Source organism: Choristoneura fumiferana, chromosome 23, assembly GCF_025370935.1.
Source record: "Choristoneura fumiferana chromosome 23, NRCan_CFum_1, whole genome shotgun sequence".
NCBI lineage: Eukaryota > Metazoa > Arthropoda > Insecta > Lepidoptera > Tortricidae > Choristoneura > Choristoneura fumiferana.
In genome coordinates this window covers 9,247,853-9,271,426 of record NC_133494.1, presented here as the reverse complement: position 1 = coordinate 9,271,426, position 23,574 = coordinate 9,247,853, and the positions used below count along the sequence as shown (strand labels likewise).

At 38.4% G+C, this 23,574-nt stretch overlaps 1 protein-coding gene across 1 annotated transcript in view; it reads left to right on the top strand.

Annotated features, from left to right (window-relative positions):
• Positions 1-23,518, top strand: part of LOC141441220 (uncharacterized) — a 215,571-nt gene extending 192,053 nt beyond the window's left edge. The window contains exons 4-10 of the mRNA XM_074105892.1: positions 15,833-15,997; positions 17,866-18,224; positions 18,320-18,416; positions 18,633-18,863; positions 19,012-19,133; positions 20,256-20,413; positions 20,650-23,518. Coding sequence (XP_073961993.1) covers positions 15,833-15,997; positions 17,866-18,224; positions 18,320-18,416; positions 18,633-18,863; positions 19,012-19,133; positions 20,256-20,413; positions 20,650-22,763 — 3,246 coding nt within the window. The 3' untranslated portion in view covers positions 22,764-23,518. The remainder of the gene's footprint in view (positions 1-15,832; positions 15,998-17,865; positions 18,225-18,319; positions 18,417-18,632; positions 18,864-19,011; positions 19,134-20,255; positions 20,414-20,649) is intronic.
• Positions 23,519-23,574: the final 56 nt, after the last annotated feature.

The window sequence follows — 23,574 nt, the reverse complement described above, 5'->3', positions numbered from 1 at the left end:
CGTAAATAGCTCAACTTAACTTTAATAAAAACTGGCCTACCAACCTAATTTTCTGAACTCCTGTCTACTCATAAAACATGCCAGCCCTAAATCTATCTATCTAGCACCTTTGAACGAGCAATTCTTGTATAAATATAAGATCTCGGAAACGGCTCCAACGATTTCGATGAAATTTTGTATGCAGGGGTTTCGGGGGATGACAAATCGCTCTACTCGTAGCTTTGTCTTATTCTGGGATAACGCTTATTATCGAGTTTTAGCTCGTGAAGCTCAGTCGCCCAGGTACTAATTATTTATGTAGAGAATAATCTATTGCTAAACAGCAAAATAATACAAAGTTCATGTTTCTAGAGTTCATTTCCCTTGAAATTTCTCGTGCTGCCGTTTCCTAACCGTCGTGACAGCCACGGTGTTTCACAGTGCGATTCCATTATGTTTTACAACTATTTAACTATTTTGAAACTTGAGTTTAAGTGCCACTTGCTAAATTCCCATTTTCCACGGCTTTTTACGGATCTACTGGAAGATTACTTTGAGAATAGCTCAATACCGGTATGATTTTCATGTTCAGTTTCATTAAGAGACAATAAATTACCTGATCACCATTATTGTCAAGCAAAAATGACACGTGCTGGACGTACCCGTGTAAAATCGTGACCTCAAAACGTAGTAAAAATCATACGATATTTTATTGGTCAGCGATTTAGTTTACTTAGGAAATTGAAGTGTCGAATACTTCATCTGCAAATTTGCATTAAAATCCTATTGTTGATTCAGCACGTAACGTTAGCAAGCTACACTTGACTGGTTTGGATATGACACATGTTTGAGTACATGAATGTGAGTAAAGAATAGACGTGCAGAGAATGTTAAATTGCGGCGCTAGCAAAAACATCCACGGCGAATTTATCGAGACTTCGGATGTAAACCGTATCGAAGTGTTAAGGTTGACTAAGCCAAGATATAATAACTGTCGCTCTCTTCTTTTGAATTTCATCTTTTTGATGCTCGTTAGTTCTTGTTGTTGCTAAGAATCATGTTACATTTTGCAAAACATAGTTGAACATTTTCAAAATGAGGTCATTGGTATCTCAATTAGTTGTAATAGACGCAAAAATATATGAGCTAATAAAATTGCAACTTAGATCGTTTTGTAATTGTAGTCATGAAAGAATTTCAATAAAAACGTTCTGTTCATGGTGTTAACCGCCCGGCGAGTAATGGAATTAACGACGGCAGACGGCCAATGATACAATTTAACTGCTTTAATTCAAACAGTTGGGGTCAATGAAACCAGGTTATTCTCTCACTCAAAGAAACACAATATTTTACTCTATCTCATTATTATCGGGGTCAAATAAAATCACGACCTAAAGGTTAATTTCGCTTAAATCAAGTTTCCAAAATGCTCTTGGCGAATTTCAGAAAAACTACAGCATTAATAAATGTCACACTTACTAAATTTGACGACAAGAGAGATAAAATAATAACACCGGATAAAAAAAGTTCCATCGATGTTATTAATTTACTAAAAGATTTTTATCTGTTACCTAATAAGACGTTATCCAATCTAAGCAGTAAAGTTGTCAAGTAAGCATAGTATAGGTGAGTAAGTTTTAGAAGTATGTCGCAACGCAACCAGCGATGTTTCGACACCGCGGTGTTAGTGTCGACCAGCTCAAATCATAATGATCGTCCGTATTATGTAAATTAACGCGGCAGTTTTAATTCGCCAAGCAGAGCTGATTTGGCTTCCTGATGATTATTTTTGACAGCAAACTGTTCAGTTCTAAAATATCTGTTTAAGTTAGTCGCTTCGACCGCGGTAGTGGTTGTTGGGTTTTGGTGGTTAATATCTTTATGATTTCCTTTGAACTTGAATACGTTAACATTAATTGTAGATTTTATCTTTATTTATATCATAAACAACATAATAACAGCATACCTAATATTCTTGTTTATTCAAAGTTATTAAATTCGTTATGTTTCCTCCTCATTATATTTCGAAAGATATTTTAAAGTGTATAAATGTAAAAAATATGACAATTGACCCGTAAATGCGTGCCAATCTGACTGAACTGTTGGCCAATGTTGTTTAGTAATCTAGAGAAACAAATCTAGTTGATCGTGGCGTGAGGTCTTGTGTTATGAATGCGGCTATCTGTGATTGACCGCTTGATATGTGTGACATACTCCACTTCGCGCCACGGGCAAATCTGCTATCTCCGTATGCAATATATTTTAGTATATCGCTTACTGCCACTGTCTCGACATGCGCTCCACTGAACTCACGAATATTTTTACTAAATATACTCCCCTCACATTTGTTGCTCCATTGAAACGTTGCACAAATGATTTATATGCCTTTTGTCATTCGCAAAGAACGATGACCTACTATTACCAACAGATTATATTTCATATTGTTTTAACCGTCACTTATAGGCAAAATCTTTTCGTTTAACTGGTTTATTTTTGTAGTACGATCATTTGTCTGATATTTCCGAAAGATATTTGCTACTGCAATACTTTGTACTGTCATACATAAATAATCGAGTCATTGTTGGAAAAAGCTCGAGGCGTACTTTTACTGTTTGCTTTTACCTTTGTTATTTTGTTACATCGTTCTCTTTTAAGGACCTATTTATTTATTATGTTGTTGACTCCGGTGTTTTATGCGCTCTAGTGCGCCGAAACAAAAAGGATGTGCTAGTTACCATGAGTCGTAAACTGCTATTTCCAATTTAGTGCAACCAACAAACCACCCAAAGTTCAAGAAAAATAGATAGGTATCAAATATCTAACGTAATTTTCATCTAAAATTATTTGGATTGCTTAGTTTTACAGGGAACTTTTATAGTTTCGCCACGACCATCCGTCCGTCCGCGGCATGGCTTAGTAGATACTGTCAGTGCAAGAAAGCTGTGATTTTGCATAAATATACTTACAGGGTGTAACATTTATATCGGTCAGTATGGAAAAGTCTGAAACTATAACTTATACGAAGATCTGTTCTTAGGAACCATGTCATCGATTATATATAGTAACAAGAAAAACTGCATTTATACATTTATACATCGTGAATGATTCTACCTACGAGTATACACGTTAAGTATCTCATCTTTCTAAGCCTAAAGAGTGAGGTATCGTTAGATAGATCTTTCAAAAACTTAGAAAGCTTTCTACTGTATAATTTTTGAATTCAGGTTCCCGTTGCAAAATATTAGGCTTCAAGGTGCTAATTTTTGTCAGAGGCGAGTGGTCCCTTCACTACACACTAAGCCGTAAGCTTGAACAATCAGAAAAAAAGGATGGTGGTACATATAGAACGGATTTCCAAGTAAATCTATCACAACCTATAGTAGGTAAGTAGGCTTTACTTGATATTGAATATATGCCGCATTACCATTATTATGGAAAACCCTGTACTGCGCGTGGCCTAGCTCACATTTGGCCGGATTTTTTATAACAATGATATCGTAGTAATTAAAAAAACTATCAGTATAGCCAGTAGACAGGACTTTGCTTGGTTATTATTATGAAGGACAACCACATCAGACAAAAGGTCACAAAAACTATGGTTCCAATTATGGAGCATCTAGTACAAAATTAGCTGCAATGCACGAGGCCTATGCAGCAGCCGGTGTAGGGACGTTCACGTGGGGCGGCCGGGCCGGCGCCGGCGCACCCGACCCGAGCCTAAGCGCAGCGCAAGCGCAGTCCTCACGGCGCAGAGCGAGCAAGCGCACGCACGTATCTTCGCCGGTTCTCTTGTTTATAAACAGGGGTCGACGTGACCCGTGATCCCTCTGTGATGTTTTCGTGTTAGTGACTTTTGCATTTTTACAGCGTTTACACACTCAAAGGACTTAACGATGCATGTGAGTACTTTTTGCAGTACTTAATTAATATTTTTTCAAATGACTTTATTAATTATGAACACGTTAATTGAACAAGTTTTGACTATTCATTGAGTTGCGTATTGTCAACGAATGGCCGATAGAAAACTCAATTACAAAGCTTACTCGCAAGGCCACCGGCATTAATTTATTTCATTCACTTTTCTACTAGCACAATTGTGATTGATTTGTGTCGCTATTGCTTCATGCGTCCTGTTATTGCATTTACTCTTGTAATTATATGGTATATTGCTTACACGAACAAATTCAAGCCCTTGTACCTAAAGTTAGCACACTAATTCAATTTTACTAAGTCCACATTATGTTTTCTTGAGAGGAATATATCTATTTAGGTAGCTATAGGTTTAAGTTAGTCAATATGTCCATCAGATAGTTTCAGTGATTTCAGAGAAATTGCCACCAAATTAACAGAAACATAATGCTATCTTTATTATATAATCATTGTTAATTAGGTCCAGATCACGGGTCAGTTTTATGTAAAAAAATAAAATAAGTAACAAAAACTTCTTTATTTCCAATTCCAAGTACGATACTTCTCAAATCAAAAATAACTTTACTTTAGAGACAATTTTGTAACAAGGAAGACGGTAAGCTGCAAAATAAATTCTGGTAATTTTCCAATGGTATTAAAATTCGTATTGTAATGGGCGGTAAAGTCAAGTAATACACGATGGTAACAAAACAATTGCTAATGTTCCGTCTACTTGCCATAGGATGAATAACAAGTAGGTAAGTTTAAACTCTTCAAGTATGCACCTAGTAAATGCCTGCTTTTTTAATAATTCTTGAAGTTTACAGCACTCAGCATTGTTTAAAATTCATTGATATTTTACTGGCAATTCATAGCCCACCCGTCAACATGCAATTTTTACCTGGACCTTACAAAAAATACTACGTAATTACTTAATGAATAGGCAAACATCGAGTCGAAGCAAATTAGCCTGGTTCTATCTAGTAAGGTAACAACACAGCTTGTTTGAGCCTTACCGCATATTACATAAGTTATTAGGCAGACCCCGATTCCAAGCCGCCGTCAGGTGAATCGTGCGCATAGCTGAACCACTCGCATCATCGATCTGATTCGTTTATAAACGACAACCTAGCTCGTGCAACTTTTAGTTAACTGCCGACAAATCTTCATAAATAAGAGTTGTCTGACTGTTGTCTTTTGAATTACTGACATTGCTTCTTTCGTTTGATGATTCATAGACCCAACATTGCATTCCCTTGCCAGTGTTCGATTAATCCGCCTTAAATTTAAAGGGCAGGTATTCAAAAACGTGTCCCAAGTCAAAAAGTTCAAGTTTCTCCAATTAAAACTTGCCCTTTATTAATGTGTAAATTATTGAGGCGTTAACAATAATCATGTCATGACGGCTGAAAGCAATTGCAGGTCTGACAGATATCAACTGTGCGGGCTCCAGCTTGTAGCCTAAATGCCATACATACAATGAAAATTTATTTGCGGTTGGCCTTAATACCGAGATTATGTGGGTACAAATGAATTTATCCATACAATGTAGGACAATATTTTGTGCATGAAATGAGCAAGCCGCTCATGCTTATTAAGGGCCCGCCCAACTAATATCTATCAATCAGTGATCACCTTCTTATATAGCTATAAATAATTCATTGTTATTGTGCTTCTCATTAGAACTCCTATTTTAAATCGAAAGCGTATCTAATCACGCGTATCTAAGCATATAAAAATTCAAAGGAAGTTATGTTAATATACCTACATCGTTAAGGGCGACCCGTAAGCCATTTAAAGCCGTGAAATTACTTAAAACGGATAGTTAATGCGCCACTACTGTCAAGTTTGTTTATTTACAAGTGGCAAGGAACTATTAATACCCTGATTTACTCGCAGAAGTTATTTCAGTTCCACTTTAAGATTCCACGCAATAAATTACGGTCATTATTCTAAACTAAAAGCAACGAATACACGTCTCGAACGGCACTGACATCAAAAAATGAGCTGACACTGACATTATAGTGTTGGTACCAACCTCTCGAAATTATCGTTTCAAAACACGTGTTAATTTATTTAATCTCTTCTTTTGTAAATGATGAGACTGTAATGAAACACGGAGCAGTTGTAAAGATGCCTTTCCAGAACATGTCATTAGCACACAGGGACAAAAAGCGAGTGATGCTCGCCACCGCACCACCGGCCCCGCACGCCCCACTTATTAAAGAAACGATAATTACCTTCGATACAGCATGTGCCGCCATAAAGGACAATTGGAACTTCTAAATATGGCAAACGCATCAGGTTGGCGGGGCATCTGTCATTTAAACAACGCACCATCCAATGATTATTGACATCGTTCAGCTCCAAGGCTATTGTTATAAAAAAATCCGTTCATCTAGATTGCAATGCTGAATCGAACACTAGTCCTGTTTAAAATGCGATTTCCATATTAGACGTAAAATTTCAAATAGCCTACACCTTATAGATATAATAAGCGTCGGTATAAATGTTCTCGAGACATGCATGTATGTACAAAAGTGCGTTGCATCATGCATGGTAATAAGAAGGCATTACAAAATTACCCACCATTGTTCTGTGTTCGCGGAACAGCGTTTCTTGGCGCGCCTGCGCCGATCGAGGACTCTAATAGGACTAGAATCATTGTGCATCTCTGTCGGTTCCCACACACTTCATACAAAAATCTCAGAACAACACGAAGGAAATATTTACCACTTGCAAACTTCTATGAAGTTCTTTATTATCTTTATTGAAATTCTTTTACGTGACGAGTGACAAAATGAAGAGTAGAAGAAATGAAAAGATAATAAGTATTACGTTACAGCCATTCTCATATCGTAACAATGCGTTCTATTGACAGCATTATTTTTGACTCTGGAAACTATTACTTGTATGGCATCGATGGATTTTAAATGGTAGCAGTTCGTGCCTGAGCAGTAAGTTGAGTGACCTCCTGACGTAAGCAAGCGTAATGGCGCAGTCATTAGTTGACGTCCTGCGGTGACAGAACGATTCCTCCTTACCAAATTGTTTTGTAATGAGCAAAGGACAACAGAACGTCAGTGATGAGAATACAAAGAGCATGAAGTAACAAAAAAGATGACGTTGCTGACAAACACCCAATACGTGAGGAATTCTTGTTACTCTTATATCAGCATACTAAATTAGTCGTCGAAAATGGTCAAATTGCTTTAAGCTGCGCGAAATTTTTGTACTGAATAACATCGCCGAGTGATACCCCTAAACTAAAAAAGATGAAGAAAGTGTCGCTTTTCTTCACAGTATCAAACTGTGCTTGAAACTTTAAATATGGAAACGTGCCCATCGAAAGGGCGCGTGGACAGTGGACGATTCGAAGAGACTAGCACGTTCGGGCCTGCGTCAGCGCAGTGCTACGTGACCGTGGACGGCCTACCGCGGGCTCGTCTCACATCGAATTTGTAGCTAATGATTCCGTTTTTTTTTCTACTTATGTATAACTTAATGGGTTGGATATACAGCCTACATTTTTTTTGAACATTTTTTATGTAATTTATTTGCATACGTACATGTTTGTGCAATCATTTCACTTTTTAAATTGAAAATATTTTTATGTTATCATTATCAAATAACCTCAGTGCTCGAACCTTAACTATTATTTTCTGACTTATTTGGTTTAGAGGCTGAATATTTGTTAAAATTATGTCTAAGTGTAGGTTAAATAATACCCGAATGGAGAGAGATCCCTTCTTCCCACTCACTATACAAGGTGTTTACTAGTTTTGTTTTGGTATATTATCAATATTGTACATCATATTGAATTAGGTAAAAGCTAAATACCTAAGTAAGTGGACCATGCATGAGCCTTACTATGTTCGTCACCTTCTTATGTTGGAAAAAAAGTCTTTTTGGTTACGAAAGTAATGAAAGACAAAGGACTAATCAAACTTGAAATTGTTTTTTTAAGACTTACAAATGTGGAGAATCTCGAATTTTACTTATTTTTCCTGATGGGAATGGAGACTAATTTGTAACTGTTCACGGTCCGTGCGCAGCTTTTGAACCGCGGATATTCCGGGAAGCGCGGCATTGTGCGCGCACGCAGAGGGTAGCCCGAGGAGGAAGTAATAATACCCACTATTACTGTATTACTACACTCCGCAACAGCTCGGGGCCTGACTCGTGTTGCCATTTACTTTCTGTCGTTTTGCAGTAGGAAAGTTATTTACGACATGGTTACAAAAGTAAATAAGTATTAGTTAATCATGGGAACAATAACAAACATTTCTATGTTTATCACATTATTAAAAAGTTTGTGAACTATGAGCATAATCACATCTGAACACCCGCCATTGATTGATATTGTTTCGAAATTGGAAACATCTTGACCATTTTTGATTCATCGACACGTAACAGTTTACTGACATCACCATTTATCAGCACGTCGACAACCGAATTTAGTTGTAACTGCACGATAAGATGGCTTATGTAACAATGTCTTATGCCTAATGAAAAGTAGGGCGCCATCGACGAATTTGATGTCATGTCAGCACGCCATAACGGGCTTGGGCACTGATTTGATTTGTAGTGACTGACCACGGTATACAGTTCCTTGTTTTGATTTACCAACATGGAAATAGAAAATGCTTATCTAGTATTATAACGAGAACAGTATATTTATTCTATATAATCTGAAACCAAAATCGAGCGAATTCAATTTAGGTAAAAGTAAACAGGAACATTTTATTTCGTAAAACGAAAAGCATTTTAGAGCATTTATTTTTGCTTTTAAACAAAAAAATAGAACATTTTAACTATTTTAATACCTTTGTATAAAATATAGTATTTCAAGAGATATCCTTTGTTTATATCCGACAGCGCATACTTCGCTGCCTTTTAGCAACAATGCCACTAAAGTGGAGAGTCAACAGGATGCGCTGAATGCAACGTTTCAAAAACGCAATCAATTTTATTGAATGTTACCTACGCTAAGTCATCGATTGAAGTGAATTTAGTTCAATCATTAACGACGATTATCATTAATTACACACATAAAGAAAAGTACGAAATTGATGAGTTACCTGTTAAGTCCTAGTATCTTACGGAAGGGTACTTATTTCCAGTTTCACTGGTGAAGCAAAAAATTCAATATTATAGCAGCTCGCAGTAATGGTAGATTATGTGTCTGTCATTTATTAAATTGAACTTTGGAAGCCACCACCGCACTGGGTCCCTGAGTTAGTAGTTCTTCGGCCCCGCGCAGTGCCATAATGCATCATAAGTTGACGCAAAGCCGATCAAATATTTAACGGTATTGGGATTTATTTATCCCTGGATTCTATCCGAAAGAGTCTTTAGCGTTTCGTTTGATTATTTATATCCTCTTAAAGTAAGTAGTAAAGGTAGCGACTACCATTTTTTAACTACCAGGCTAAGCTAAATTGAAATAAATGATCTGCGCAGCGAAAGCTCCATGAAATCTGAACTGATAGTTATAAAAATCTTTATCAGAAAAAGTAAAAACCTCCAAGTTAGCAATTCTATACATAAAATAATAGTTACTCGTAATATCTTAATATCTTTAAAATTAAGACGTACATTTCTTATCACGAGCGATGCTATTTAAAAAATCAGCACCCAGGAGGTTTCTTTTTTCTGATAAGACGTTCCCAGCTCGTGAAAAAAAACCTTTCTAAGTACGTAGAGTTGAACAAAAAATATTTTTTAAAAATTATTGGAGCGCGGCGTGCACGAGACGTGCACGCGGCGAGTACGCTGCGGCTGCGATCTTTCCACGATTATTCGCCACCTGCGTGCCGCCGGGTTACACCGCGTGGGCGCCAACATTACTTAGTGACCGTACATGGCTTGATCGCCGACGGCCCCGACCATGCCATGGGGGCACGCAGGCGGCGAATAATCGCGGAAATATCGCAGCGTGCACGCCGTGCTCCCGCTCCACCGAGAACCCGCCGGCAAAAACGCTAGTGTGAACAAGCTCGAAAAGGGCCAGCGCTAATACCGTGACAAAAGAAGAAAATTTTCTTTACGAATGCCATCATTATGTTAAACGGAATATTCGTTAATGAGTCGATGTGCGCCGAATACTTGTACGAATATACGTATTCGTACTTAATACATCACTACTTGGCATACGTTTATGCTTTAATAAGTGTCAGCTTCAGTAAGTAACCTTTCATTACTGTCACATGAATTTTATATGCTGTTCAGTAAAGCTGTTTCAGTTTTCTAGGGCATGAACTTAAAGTATCTTGGAATCAAACCAATCATTGCTTACACAACGCGTGCTGATAACTACATGACGGTCGTTCAGCGGTCTACGAGGTGACCTGTCGCCACAATTACTGTCTATACACTGTAAAGGCTATTATGTCGTGGTCACTCTCTGAAATCAAGATTTAAAAGTGAGCAACAGCGGGGGCGCTACGCTACCGACCTTTGCATGCGCGATGTTGTAACTCATTAAGTAGGTACTGATCGCATCAATAGCGTTGATAAGCGCACCGATGTCGTGAAAGAAATGACTGTCAGTCACCTACTGAGTCCCAAAGTTTTAACCTTGATGACCCCAGGACAGATTAGCTGCGGTGTTGCGTGTCGGAATGGAGCGGAGGGCGAGCCTGCGTCTTCGGGGACGCCACCCGCGCCCGCGCTACGAAGGTATAAGTTTAACTCGTCCCGGCCTCGGGCTCCACTTTCTCCCGTGGACTTATTTCAAATCGTCTCCAACGCGTGATTGACGCCCGCTTCATTGTTAACAGAATCGTTACGTAACCCGATTTGGAGTGCCGTCACTCAAACGAATATTTTCAAAAGAGATGGTTTTGTTAATGTGTAATGATGTGTATTCTTCGTGCTTGCCATTTAATTGTTAGGCAATAGATACGTCCCTTTAACCTATGTACCAATATGACGCACTAAGTATGATTTTGACACTATTACAACACTTTATTTCTTACGCCTGTTTAGTTTGAAACCATCCAGAAATTATTTGCAATCGCATCTGGCTAGTCTGATTACAAAAGCATTTCTAAGACTTGTGGCTATCACGACCAAGTAAACTGATCTGCATAGTCTATATACGTCTATGCTTTGTTTGTCTGTCATTAACAAAATAATTGTAAATATCATCACACCTCAAATAACGCCCAAATGCATTGGTTTGGTAATCCATACTTGAAATGACTGGCAATCAAAAACGAAAACTCGAGATCAAAAACGTTACCCAGTTAATGGAATAAATATCTTAATCCATTAACTGGGTAACGTCTCTTCTAAGCACTTGTTGGAAATTGGGTGTGTAGGAAGAGTCTTTATTTAAGTGAGTATCCTTGGATGGCAGAGCTATTGAAACTTTATAGCATCCGCCATAGTGTCTGTCAACATTTAATTTTAACAACCAATTTCAAGAAGAAGCAATGCTGTGCAATGGGTTTCAATTTATTTTATTTATATGAAACTGGCACTATATGAAACGGGCACATTACTTTTTTTTTAGATTTAATTTATTCAAAGCTTTTAACTCAATCTCGCGCTTGGCAGCTCATTTGAGAGATTGTTGAATTTCGTGAGGTAATTTTTCTCGTCCTTATGTTAATAATAAATGCTGAAGAGGAGGTAGTACAGTATATTATAGTGCTGTACGAAGGCCGATGACCGCAATCTCCTGCGCGTGGTTCGGCCCAGAATGCATTATTCCGAATCACCGCAGTCCTACATCATCCCAATCGGAAATTCCACGCTTGCTGTCTTCTTTGGTAACGCAGCTTTCTTTTTGATTTATGACTGCTCCGGGTCCATTGCAGCTGATTAATTCGGAAGTTTAATAACTGGTGAAGGCAATGCAGAGCTTATTTTCAACTTTCAACTTTAAAATTTTAGCTGAACAGTTTTTTGTAACACTGCTCTTAGAACTTACAGGAACAATGTGCTCTAACTGCTAGACGTCGATAATTAAGCAAACTAACGGAAATTAGCACATATAGGCACATTGTTTTGCTTTCTACTCTATACTGATTCATTGTTCTTGCTAGTACCTAGTACCTACCAAGATATTACACGAACATTTTAGCGAACTTATATAATAACTTCTACCAATTGTATTAATTTAGGTATACTTACGAGTAAATAGAAAACTTGAAATAGTAATCCTTTCACGATGATCGTAAAATCGTCAATATCAAATATTACCTACAAAATGTCAAGCTATCTTTAGTATCCGTTAAATTTGTACTTTCTTTGACCTTTGCGACGTAAACAAAACTCATCTTTTTAATAAGGTTAATATTATACAAAAGTGAAATGTAATAGGTACCTATCTATCACTGAGCAATATCGCAGAGGTTTGTTTTCACTGAGGATGAGTCGGCAATTCATTTGGTATCACTTTTCAACAATGCGAGGAGGTAAAGTGTGTCGTTGGCATCACGCTGTGCAGCGACCTTTATGTCAGATCGAAATGCTGATACTTAACTTAAAATAACACATCAATGGATAATATTTCAGAGTCCCGTTAACCATCCGAAAGCGTTTCGATTTTCATACAGATTAAGAAATACATTGTTCAAATGCGTATTGGACCTTTTCGGATTATGTATGACTTGCTCTATTTAACGAAGATTTAACACATTTCGCGAATTTTGGTACGTCAATGTCACCCTTATTATTGATTATTAAGTACCGTTAAAAATCACCAGGCAATTTTGCTTGAAAGCCGATGTCAGACAATATTTGTGTATAATAAATGCGCCTTGAAAGTTTATTGTAAGTGAAATGAACTCGTTTCTTAATTATAATGCATGGAGTCTGCTTTATCACTGTAATGATTGTGACTCACATCTTATTCCTTTAACCCTTTATTTATATTCTTTGCATTCACTTTTATGTAGTAAACATAAATAAGGCATGCATGAATTCAAAACATTTTAAAATTTTTGCATCGGTAAGGCATACCTTTATTTTACCTTTTGTTAAACCTTAACAAACTTTTATGTATTGTTAAATATCGAAACTACCTGTTAACGATATATATTATCCGCCTTGATTAACGCTAAAATGGAAACCCTTTTTAGAACTGATCTGTTAATAAGATAAGTTTAGAAGGGAAAAAACACTTACTAATGCATTCTTGTGAGCCGTGTTTACAATTTTGATATAATGAACATCGTAAAATATATGCGGCACTTTTATTTTTCAAAGCAGACTAGTTTTTGATCACATGGTGCGAAATCATTAAGGCCAATTCCTGTTCATGCGGCCAGATATTGCGATAATGTTGCACCTCTGTAACTATGCAAATTGATTGGTATTGCAACATGTGCCTAATCTACATACTCATTAGGCCAGCTAATCAATGGAGCAAAGCACGAATGCGGTATGTTGTGGCGCAGCGCGACGCGGGCGCAAGTATGGGAACATCGTTACGCCTCAACCCTGCAGGGCTACTACGAAACTCTAAACTCGAAGTTCGTGTCGTGCGGTCCCTCTGACACTTATACTATTTAATACGAGAGCGAGAGGGACGGTACGATGCGAACTTCGAGTTTCGAGTTTCGCAGTAGCCCTGCTGCTCTTAGTTATGCTCCTTTTCCCAAACACTTATATATGTATTAGACTGTGGAATTAAAACAACGTATCGATTTACGTAAACGTGAATGGTACACACTCGTATACGTAAAGCTATCTGACCGCTTTTATGCACAGTTGGTGCATTACATCCAATTACCTAGTCCTGCTCCTAAACCACATATTCAGATTCTTATACCGACGCCATAACATAATACAACTAGAATCCTTGAGGTTCGTTATTTTCTCATAAAATTATTTTATAAATAAACAGAATGAGGGCACTGGCATTAAAGCCGTAATTAGTAGTATCGTACATCAATATTGACTAGTATATTTACTTATATATAATGGCAAATTTAAAGTGGAAGGCGTGCCCACTAAAACAGGAAATGGAGAGGAAGATAAAGATAATTTTGTAAGAAGCGGAGACCCCGTATAAACACGGACGTCGCACGCGCGCGGAGTTATCTAAGTCACTCTAAACTTAGGGACAGTTTACACGTTATCTAAAAAAACTTGCGTACCCGCTTACTCTAAAGTAAACATTTGAGTTAGAAAGTGCAGTTCCGTGTAACACGTTCACAGATAACATTTACTCGTACTTGGCCGTTTGTAATGCTCCGATTTCTTGGTACTTATACAGAAATAAGGTGAAGCGTGTGCTTCTTCCATATAATGATTGAAGAGTAAACAAACGAAATACTATGCAGGTTCTTGAGTCCTACTTAGAACCGATTTCTTTTCAAGAAATCCTGTTTTTATACACGGAATCTAATAGCTTATAAAATAAAACTATATTTCTATCATGTACATACCAATTACAATTGCATACTTAAATCAGTTCCAATTTAGGCACATAACTCTAACGCATATGAAGCAAAAAAAATTAAACAATAAATCTGATCACGTAAAAATAAAAATATCCTTAATTGCTTAATTGATGGAGCGTTTAATGCAATCAATGTATCCAATTCAAGCATTCGGAATATGGGCTTGATTGCAGTTTACATTAAACGCTTTGTTATCTGTTATGTGGGTAATCGCGATCGTGTAACGGTGTCGGTGTCACTAAGTATCAGCCGCTCATCGAAACGAAAGACTCGACGATCAGCAGGGCTACTACGAAACTCGAAACTCGAAGTTCGTGTCGTGCGATCTCTCTGACACTTATACTATTTAATACGAGAGCGAGAGGGACGGTACGATACGAACTTCGAGTTTCGTAGTAGCCCTGCAGACGCGGGTATGAACCCGCCACACGTCATCTCATGATGCACATAACAATAATTATGTATAGTCGATTCCACAGACAATCGTGCCGATTAAAGCATCAAACCTAAGATTCGATGCCATTGTAGACAATAGGTACTGCTAAGTAGCCTATCAAACACCTACTTGCCAATCGACAGCAATTTTTACGATATCACTACAGCTATTTTAATATAAACTTGATCCTTACATAGATGATGCTACATACTCGTAATCGTAAAGTACACCGCATTACGAATATGACGAAGATAAGCGAAGCTCGCCACGACTTCTCAGAACATAATGGAGTCAGATAGCACGTAACTCGAAGTGTAATGTAGCCCGTGAGTCAAACGCATAATTTTACGATCCACTGAACACGACTCTATTCGAATCAGAGTCACCTGAGACCATGCCCTAATGAGGTTCAGGTTCTTACAACCACAACTATATGCTTCACTGTAAATCAGCAATGTATCAAACAATTGTTCTGTTTTGTATCTCGTGGTGTCATTGCAAGCTAATGTTCACCAAAACATTCTTGAAAATTAAAACAGCCCGTTGGGAGCGGTGCCTACGAGTGTATTGAATAGATAGATACTATACACAATGACGGGTAAGAGTCTCACGGTCCTTTGTCCTGTTATAATAAGGTAGCATTGTCGTGGACACGGTTGAGGGAGTCGGCGTGAGGCACCCGGGAAGTCACCCTGGACCTCGCTGCTCGTACGACGCGATTAGAATTTAGATTACAATTGTTACATTTCAATAGGCAACATGGATAATGAATGATAATGCTCGACGGATGTGAGATTACACCATCATTTTCTTTTTTTCTTTTTGTTTTTTAACTCGCAGATACTAATCTACTCGAAGATAACTTACATGACTGTTAATATGTGGCGTTACGAGACGCGTGTCTTTCGTAATAGTTACCTACTTTAAGATAGTTGGTTATTGTTTTTAGTGTTGATACGTTCCTTGATAAATATGTTCTTTTCTTCGTCAATCATGGTATTAATGAAGCATTTGAGTGAATCATGTACCGTGTTCTTTACCTACTTGTTTTGTATTCTATCGAGTAACATAATTGTTTGTATTGTTTCAGATCGAACGGTTGGCCCAGTACGAGCGGCTGGCAGGCGGCGGGTGTGCGCGTCGCCGCGCCGCGCGTTTGTCGGACCTCGAACGCGTGCAGGATCTGTTCCCGCACGACTACCTCGCGCTGCACGATGCCGACGCGCCTGCCGCGCTTGCCTCGCACCACGCACAGGTAACACTAACCAATGAACACATCATATCAGATAACCATGACATCGGGCTTTCAAGAAAAGCTTCTTTGAAGGCCGGCTACAGATCAATAACTCTCTTTGAGTTATTCGTACTCATGGGCGTTGATGATCATTTCCCATCAGATGGCCCGCATGCTCGTTTGACTCCTTCTCATAATAATAATAATAAACGTGAACATTCTCACGTACCATTGATCAATTTAATTTGAAGGGGCCGTTGGCAATTGTAGGTTGTAACTAGAAATGTTTAAGAAGGATGACTATTCGGTAGGGTTTCTGCTCGAGCTTTTTCGAAGTCGAGAAAAACTCGAAAAATTTGACTTTGAAAATTCTCGAGTTCCAAATTTAAATTCGCCAGATGCGGTTTTTTGCTATTCATGGCTTTTGGGGGCTGAATAATTAAAATAAAATATTACTTAAAATTACCTAGATAAAAAAAAACCCCTCCTTTCCTCCTTTTACCCTCGCAAAATTTTTTTATAGAGATTTTCATTTGTACTCCCAAAAGCCGCTAACTCTCGTGCACATAGTCAATCTGTTCAGTTTATTCTTAAGTTTCGATTATTACGTATGATTTTAATTATTGTTCCTTGCCTTACCTAAATAAGAGGTAGTAAAAGTACCAAAAAAATGAAAAGACCCGAACCCGACTAATTATAAAAAAACGAAAAGGAAGAAAATAAGTCTGGTGGTCTAGAACTCTGTTATATGTAGCTAAGTTAAAGTTCAATAGTTGGAACTACTTGGGACCCGTTGCTAAGAATTTTTGAGCTGTTCACGAAATTAACTTGATGTTAATGAACTAAAAGAATTTCCTTGCTCACCCGCGACCTTACGATAGCTAAGCTTATGCAAAATATGCGTGTTCATGCAGTTCCTCCACCTCCACACTGTAAGAACACACACAAATCACACAAACCCATCTATCACCACCACCACACTACACTGACGCATTTCGAACTCAAGCAGAGCTCATCTTCAGAGTGACACAACCGTACACCATGCTACCAGTTGTTAGTTGTTGTTGTTAGTTGTTAGGTGTTGAGAGTCTAACAACTTCAATAAATTAACTTGATGTTTTTTTTTATTTTTTAAAATTTATTGTTTTATTTCATACTCATATTTAGAACCGACTTCAATTTGAATTTCGATTTTAGTCATGATTTTTTGATGTTTGAGTATATTTTTTGTTGTTTCTTTAATTAGAATGGGTAATTATTAGCTTTAATTAGATACTCACAACTTTTTGATACTTACGATACATTTTTTTTTAATCTACCGTCAAATGTATATTTCTTGTGAACTAAAATAATATATAGGGATCCTATGTGTCTCCGATAGTTATGACGAATCTAAGAATTCCTTAGGTATATGTTAAAATCCATCCAGCCGTTGAGGCTGCAGCGTGGACCAAAGAAATGGACATACATACATATTTAGTCATGTGGGTGAGGTAAACGTGCGCGTGGGTAAGTGTACGCAATCACATACTCGCACATTTGCACACTGCTTCGTAAAGGTACGACAAAATTATGATTATGGTGCAATAAAACGTCACAGGATTTAAAAAAATATTGTATTTAATGGTTTTTATTGAGGTTTTATAAATAAAAAGATTCGAAAACACGAGAAAATTCGAGAAAAAAAAAGATCGAGAGACCAGAAACCCTAGGTACTATTCGGTCATCCACTCACTATCACCCTTGCACTTTAAATGATTTCTTATCAAAACTTTAATACATTAGAACTAAAAGCGACTCTCTTTTCTCGTCGGAAAATTATAATCAACTCGTGTTATAAAATTTGTATGTAAGTCATGTGTATATAGAAGACTATTATTTATTTCCAGAAATCGAAGAGCCTTCGCAAGAGGCCAAGTTTGGATATCGGCGGAACTGTCAGCGCAAGCACGAGTTCGCTGTCACCACGCACCTTCATCATGGAGGCACCTGTCCAATTGGGCCCCTTGGGAAGCACATCCCCACCGCTAGATCGTCATTTGTTCCTGTTCAGCGACTTACTGCTCGTTGGGAAATCGCGGGGAACTAACTGTTTTAAATTAAAAGAATGCGTCCGTTTGGCCGAGATCTGGATATCGTTGCCAGACGGCGACGACACTGGCTTCCTTATAGGATGGCCGACGATTACCGGAGTCGCAAACTATCTTGCCACATACCCTACGCAAGCCGCTAGAGATACTTGGTACAGGTAAGGATATCGAACTAATTGTAACGTCGTCTACTCTACATACTAGCTACTTTTAATTTAGACCGCCGTAACTAACGTTCTTTTGATTGTTTTAGGAAAGTTCAGAGCGCTTTGAACGCTCAGCTGGCCACAGAACCGAAGTCTACAAACATTCAGATCTTCTACAAAGATTCAACGTCTTCCATTGAATTTGTAAGTATATAAGTATAAAATTTGTAAGTATAAAAAGACGAGTCATACCAAGTGGACCACGGAAGAACCCAACCGGTTGCGTGGCTCGGTGTTCCAGTTGGTAGGAAAAATCTCAGATTAGGTACGTGGAGTCAACGCATTGCTAATGAAAACAAATAATATGAAATTAAAGGCAATTTACACAAACAAATAATGGGTGATTCTGTATTTTTTCAGTGCAAGACAGTGTCTGTGGGTCCAGAGATGAGCGCTGGTTGCGTAGTGCGTCAAGCTTTGCATGTTATGCAAAATGGTGGAACAGAAGGGGAGGGTGACGTGGAAGCTGAGGGAGAAAATGAAGGAGATGGGAGACTGGGACCGGCGAGTGAGTTCGCGCTCTGCGTGCGAATATCCAGGGACGCTCCGCCAACTCTACTTCAGGGAATTGAGAGACCACACGCCATTCAGGTAATTTTTCACACAACAGTGCCACAACTAGTCCTCATTTACTTATTTTGAAATGATGTTGTTTCGCTACCAAGTCCGATTAAAACTTAGATATGTATGGAACCGGTTTTAGCGTAATGGTTGGATCAATTATTTATTACATTTTCAGATGTCAAGAATAAGGCAAACGCTGTCAAATGAAGACGGTTTTGATTTGGAGCATGTGAATGCCAAGAATAACCCATGTGGCCTTGTGTTTGAGTTGAGAAAGAAAAACCAAGGTTTGAAAAAGTAAGTATGTACCTACTTCCAACAAAATGGCAGCTTCTGGTATGCTTATGGTGCTTTTATTTTAACGTTATGGAGACACGAAATTTTAAGTAGGATGTCAATTCTAGTATAATTTATTCAAAATAAAACGCCATAAAAGAGGTTCCATACCGATGCGTCATCCGGGATACTTACAGCCTGATGAGTCAACGTTGTAAGAAAGACATTTCTATATGTGGTCAAACAGACCTCTCGCGTCGCATTCTAAAATCAACCCACGTTTTACAATTAGTGACCCACGGGTCGCTATGAGTCAGATCAATCATTGCAACCATTGTTAGTCTGATGTACATACCTTTGTTCAAAAGGGGTAGAACTTAGCAACAAGCGAAAAATGTGTATCGCCCTAACTTTAGATGTCTTAAAATCTGATACAGAAATATATTTTGTTTCAATTAACATAGGTATATACTTACTCACTTTTACGGTTCACCGTTTATGGGTTAGGTACAAGGCTCGATTATCGGTTCGATAGGTCTCTGATTATAGAGCCAATGGAACTTACAAAAGCTTAAAACTTTGCCACATACCCGAAAGGAAGCGGAGCAGTGTAAGATGAATTATGTTACCACTATGATTATGTAGATCTGCATTTGAAGTACCCGAACTTGCCGATAAACTAGGTTTTTAGCCTCATTCTGCATAGGGAAAAAGCAATGTCGATTATGTAATGAATTTAGCTTGACAGGTTCACAGGTTCCCTGTCCCATGAGGCACAGCCAGTGATATAAATAGTGAGATAAATAGTGAAACAGTGATATATGTATTATATTGTATATTTTTATTCTTTACATTTAGATAACCAATGAAAATTACTATGGTGACATTACATTGGGGATATTACATTACTTTATCATTACTATGGGGACGTGTCAAAAGAACGCTGCACATTGCTTCGGGACAGGCAACCACAAAGCAATACGTGAAATGTTGCTCAGAGTGACCTACATTATCTTTCCCCATCTTTCATGATAAATTGAGATTAAATTTAGAAAGCACTTTTCACGATTCGTTCTTTGGCCGATTAACGTGGCAGCTGACTTAACAACTTTCGACCGGGCTGTAACAATATTTTTTTTTAAATTTCCAGCTGGATACCCTCGGCCCCTGGGCGGAGGGCTGCGCAGAGTTAGACCGCGCGCCCGTACTGCTGCTGGCTGCCCTCGTGAAAGAGTTCTTCCGCGCGCTGCCGCAGCCACTTCTCTCTGCCGACCTCTACCCCGCTTGGCTACAACTACTCAGTAAGTTCATCTTGATCTTTAATTGTGACCCAAATTAATGATGAATGCAAACAAGAGACAACCTTGGCATTAAATCCATTTAAACTAGTGCAATAAACATTAAATACAAGGCAATCAAGACTTCTATTGCAATTCGAGGCTTAATGCGTAGTATTTTCAGAGTAACTAGGTACATTAAGGAATGCGATTTGGTTACAAGATCACATTTATTAAAGTAACCATGTTTTTTGTTGCAGGTTTGCCACAGACGGAAAAAGTAAATGCCGTCCGTTCGCTGCTGCTGAAACTCCCGAAATCTCATTACAATATGTTGACTTACTTCGTGTGTCTACTGCAAGCCATCGCTAAGAAGTCCAACATTAACCTCATGTGCCCGATGAACCTTGGCGTATGCGTGGGTCCGAGCCTTCTGTGGCCCAACACTCCCTGTGACAAAGCTCCCAAAGCAGTGCCAATGGTCGTCGAACTTCTTATAGTAAAAGCTGAAGCGCTATTCGGCCCACAAATAGCAGGTCTCCTGGGAAGTGGCAGCCCTGAATCATCTAACGCGTTGTTAGACTCTGGCGCTGAAGAAAGTGATAGCCTTCATTCGGTGGGAATTTCACTCGACTCGATGGAGCTGTCTTCACCACGCAAGGAGAAATTGTCTTTGAGCAGAGATTCTGGGCTGACACTATCAGAAGACGATTCTAACAGCAACGGAGGAAACAGTCCAGCGCCACGCAATATTCTGCACAGTCTTTCGGCACCCACGTGTAATCTGCAGCAGGACAATAAAATGGTTTCGCGGTACTCAGCAGAAACCCATAATGTGAACGGTCTCCCTCAAATATCTCACAGGCAAAATGTGTATTCTAATAAATCAGAAATGTATAACACTGTCAAGGAGGAACTTTACACTACACCGTATCTGGGAGAACGTTATATTCACAACTCTATAAATATTGGAATCTCGAATAATATTGACGAAAGAAATTATGTTTCTAAATCTGCCGTTAAACGTTCCACAGCCGACATTTACGGCCAAAGTCCAGCAAAATACATTACAGGCCTAGAGCCACAGAAGCCACCAAGAAGCAACATTTCTAAGGCAGCTCGAACCTCTAAAGTTTACAGTATGTTCTCAGAAACACAAGACCTCGACAAAACGATAACCAATAAAAACTTTAACAGAGCAAAAAGTTCAGATAACCTTCTTGAAGTAAAGCAGGAATCAATTGACAATAAAAGAGATATAGTTTCCAGTCAAGAAAATATCCTGTACAGTAACCTTCACGACTTGGCCATGTTCACAGAAAGTATACAGAGACAAAATCAGTACCACACCCATGCAGAAATACTAGCTAATGCTAATTATTCGCGAGTTTACACTGGGTGGGAGAAGAAAAGCGCTAACTACAACAGTAAATCAGAAAATGTCTACGGACAAATGACAAAGAAACATGGAGATTCTCCCCAAAATAATGATGGCAGTGTGACACCGGCAGCCACTATTTTTACTAGAAACGACTGGTCTCGTCAAGCTGCAAGGACAAAAAGTTTAGAAGTCAGCGAAGACGGACAATCCAACAGCAGTAATGAAAAAATTCGAAATGGCAATTACGATGCCATGACAAATGTGAACAACTGTCGCAAAAGGCGGTTTGATCCGGCTCACATGTGCACTAAGAACTGTACAGTCACTCCAGTATCTGACAAGAGAGAACGAGAAAAGCACATGAATCCACTACAAAAAATATACTCCTACGTGGATAACATGCATAACAATTCCGATGAGGGCAAGAAGTCTAGGCATCGTAACTATAGCAACAACAAGTTGAACGCATCAAAATCATTGGCAAACATAATACTGCACACTGATTCTAGCAGTAGTGACACGTTATATCAGCCTCAGAATTCGTTCAACAGCCGATCGACTGAATCACCAGCCAGCGAGAGCTCCTTCGAAAATTGCTACACGACCCAATACATTGAGCCACTTTACACGTCAGTCTATAATCGAAGACGAGACATTTTCCACGAAGAGAAGTCGACCAATATGTTTGCGTCAGATATTTACAAAGCTACTCCATCAGCAGTGCAACCTGAATACCACGCTGCGGAGAAAGAACAGAATAATAACAAAAAGCCGCCACACATGCCTCCGCCGGTGCCGCCGAGGAAGATGGTGTATCAAAGGGTGTTAAAGAAGTTCCCACCGGTTCACGTGAACAAAGATGACAAGGCATCACGATCAAAGTCCGTACCGCCGCTGTACAGGGACCCTCCCAATGGTGCAGACAAAAATGACCAAAACGTTATAGCTTTGGACTGCTCTGAATCCGATACAGAGTCGGAATCATATGTGTGAATACTACTTGAGGCACAAGAGAGTAAATTATACCTACGTGAAGGTTGCCGTTACAGCCAGCTATGCTCAGCGCATTGGTGAGACGGTCTGCGATCAAAAATATAGTTGTGAAATATAATCACTAAGCAGCTTAATGTTGCATCAAATATTAAGACTTACGCTTACTTCTGGAAGTAAGAAAACACGCTGGGGATTCGTTAATCCTCAAATATATATTTCTGATCGCAGTTCTACGAAGATCACAATGATGATTTTGTTTTACCGTAATGATTTACATTGATGAACGATATTCAAGAAGATATGTTATCTTTAATATATAAATGTTTAATGTTTCGTGTTTTTAAATATATACTTATCGGTATATTGTAGCAGTGTCTTGTGTATCCCGCCTGAAAGTATTTCTGTAACCATAACCTGAGTTGTTTTGGTGATGTATTTCCAAAGACGTAAGAATAGTTTGCAAAGCTAATGTAGTAGATCGATAATTCAATGTATGAATGTAACTCCCACTCTGTAGGGATGCTAATCGTTGTCGCGGGCTTCAATCTGTAGATTTTATAATAAAATAAGATGTCGTGTCTTCAAAAAATACGTAAACCTATGATTTTTATGTGTCATGTACGTCGTAAGAGAAATATTAAATATATTATATTATTGACTTAAAGGTAGGTAAGCCTGTGTATATAATGTAAGTATGATTGTACCTATTATATTTTACTAAAAATACCTACATTAAACAACTTTAATGATTCTGATTTTAAGAGTTTTTATTGTTCAGTTATTGAACCGCCTTATACCACGTAATTTGAAA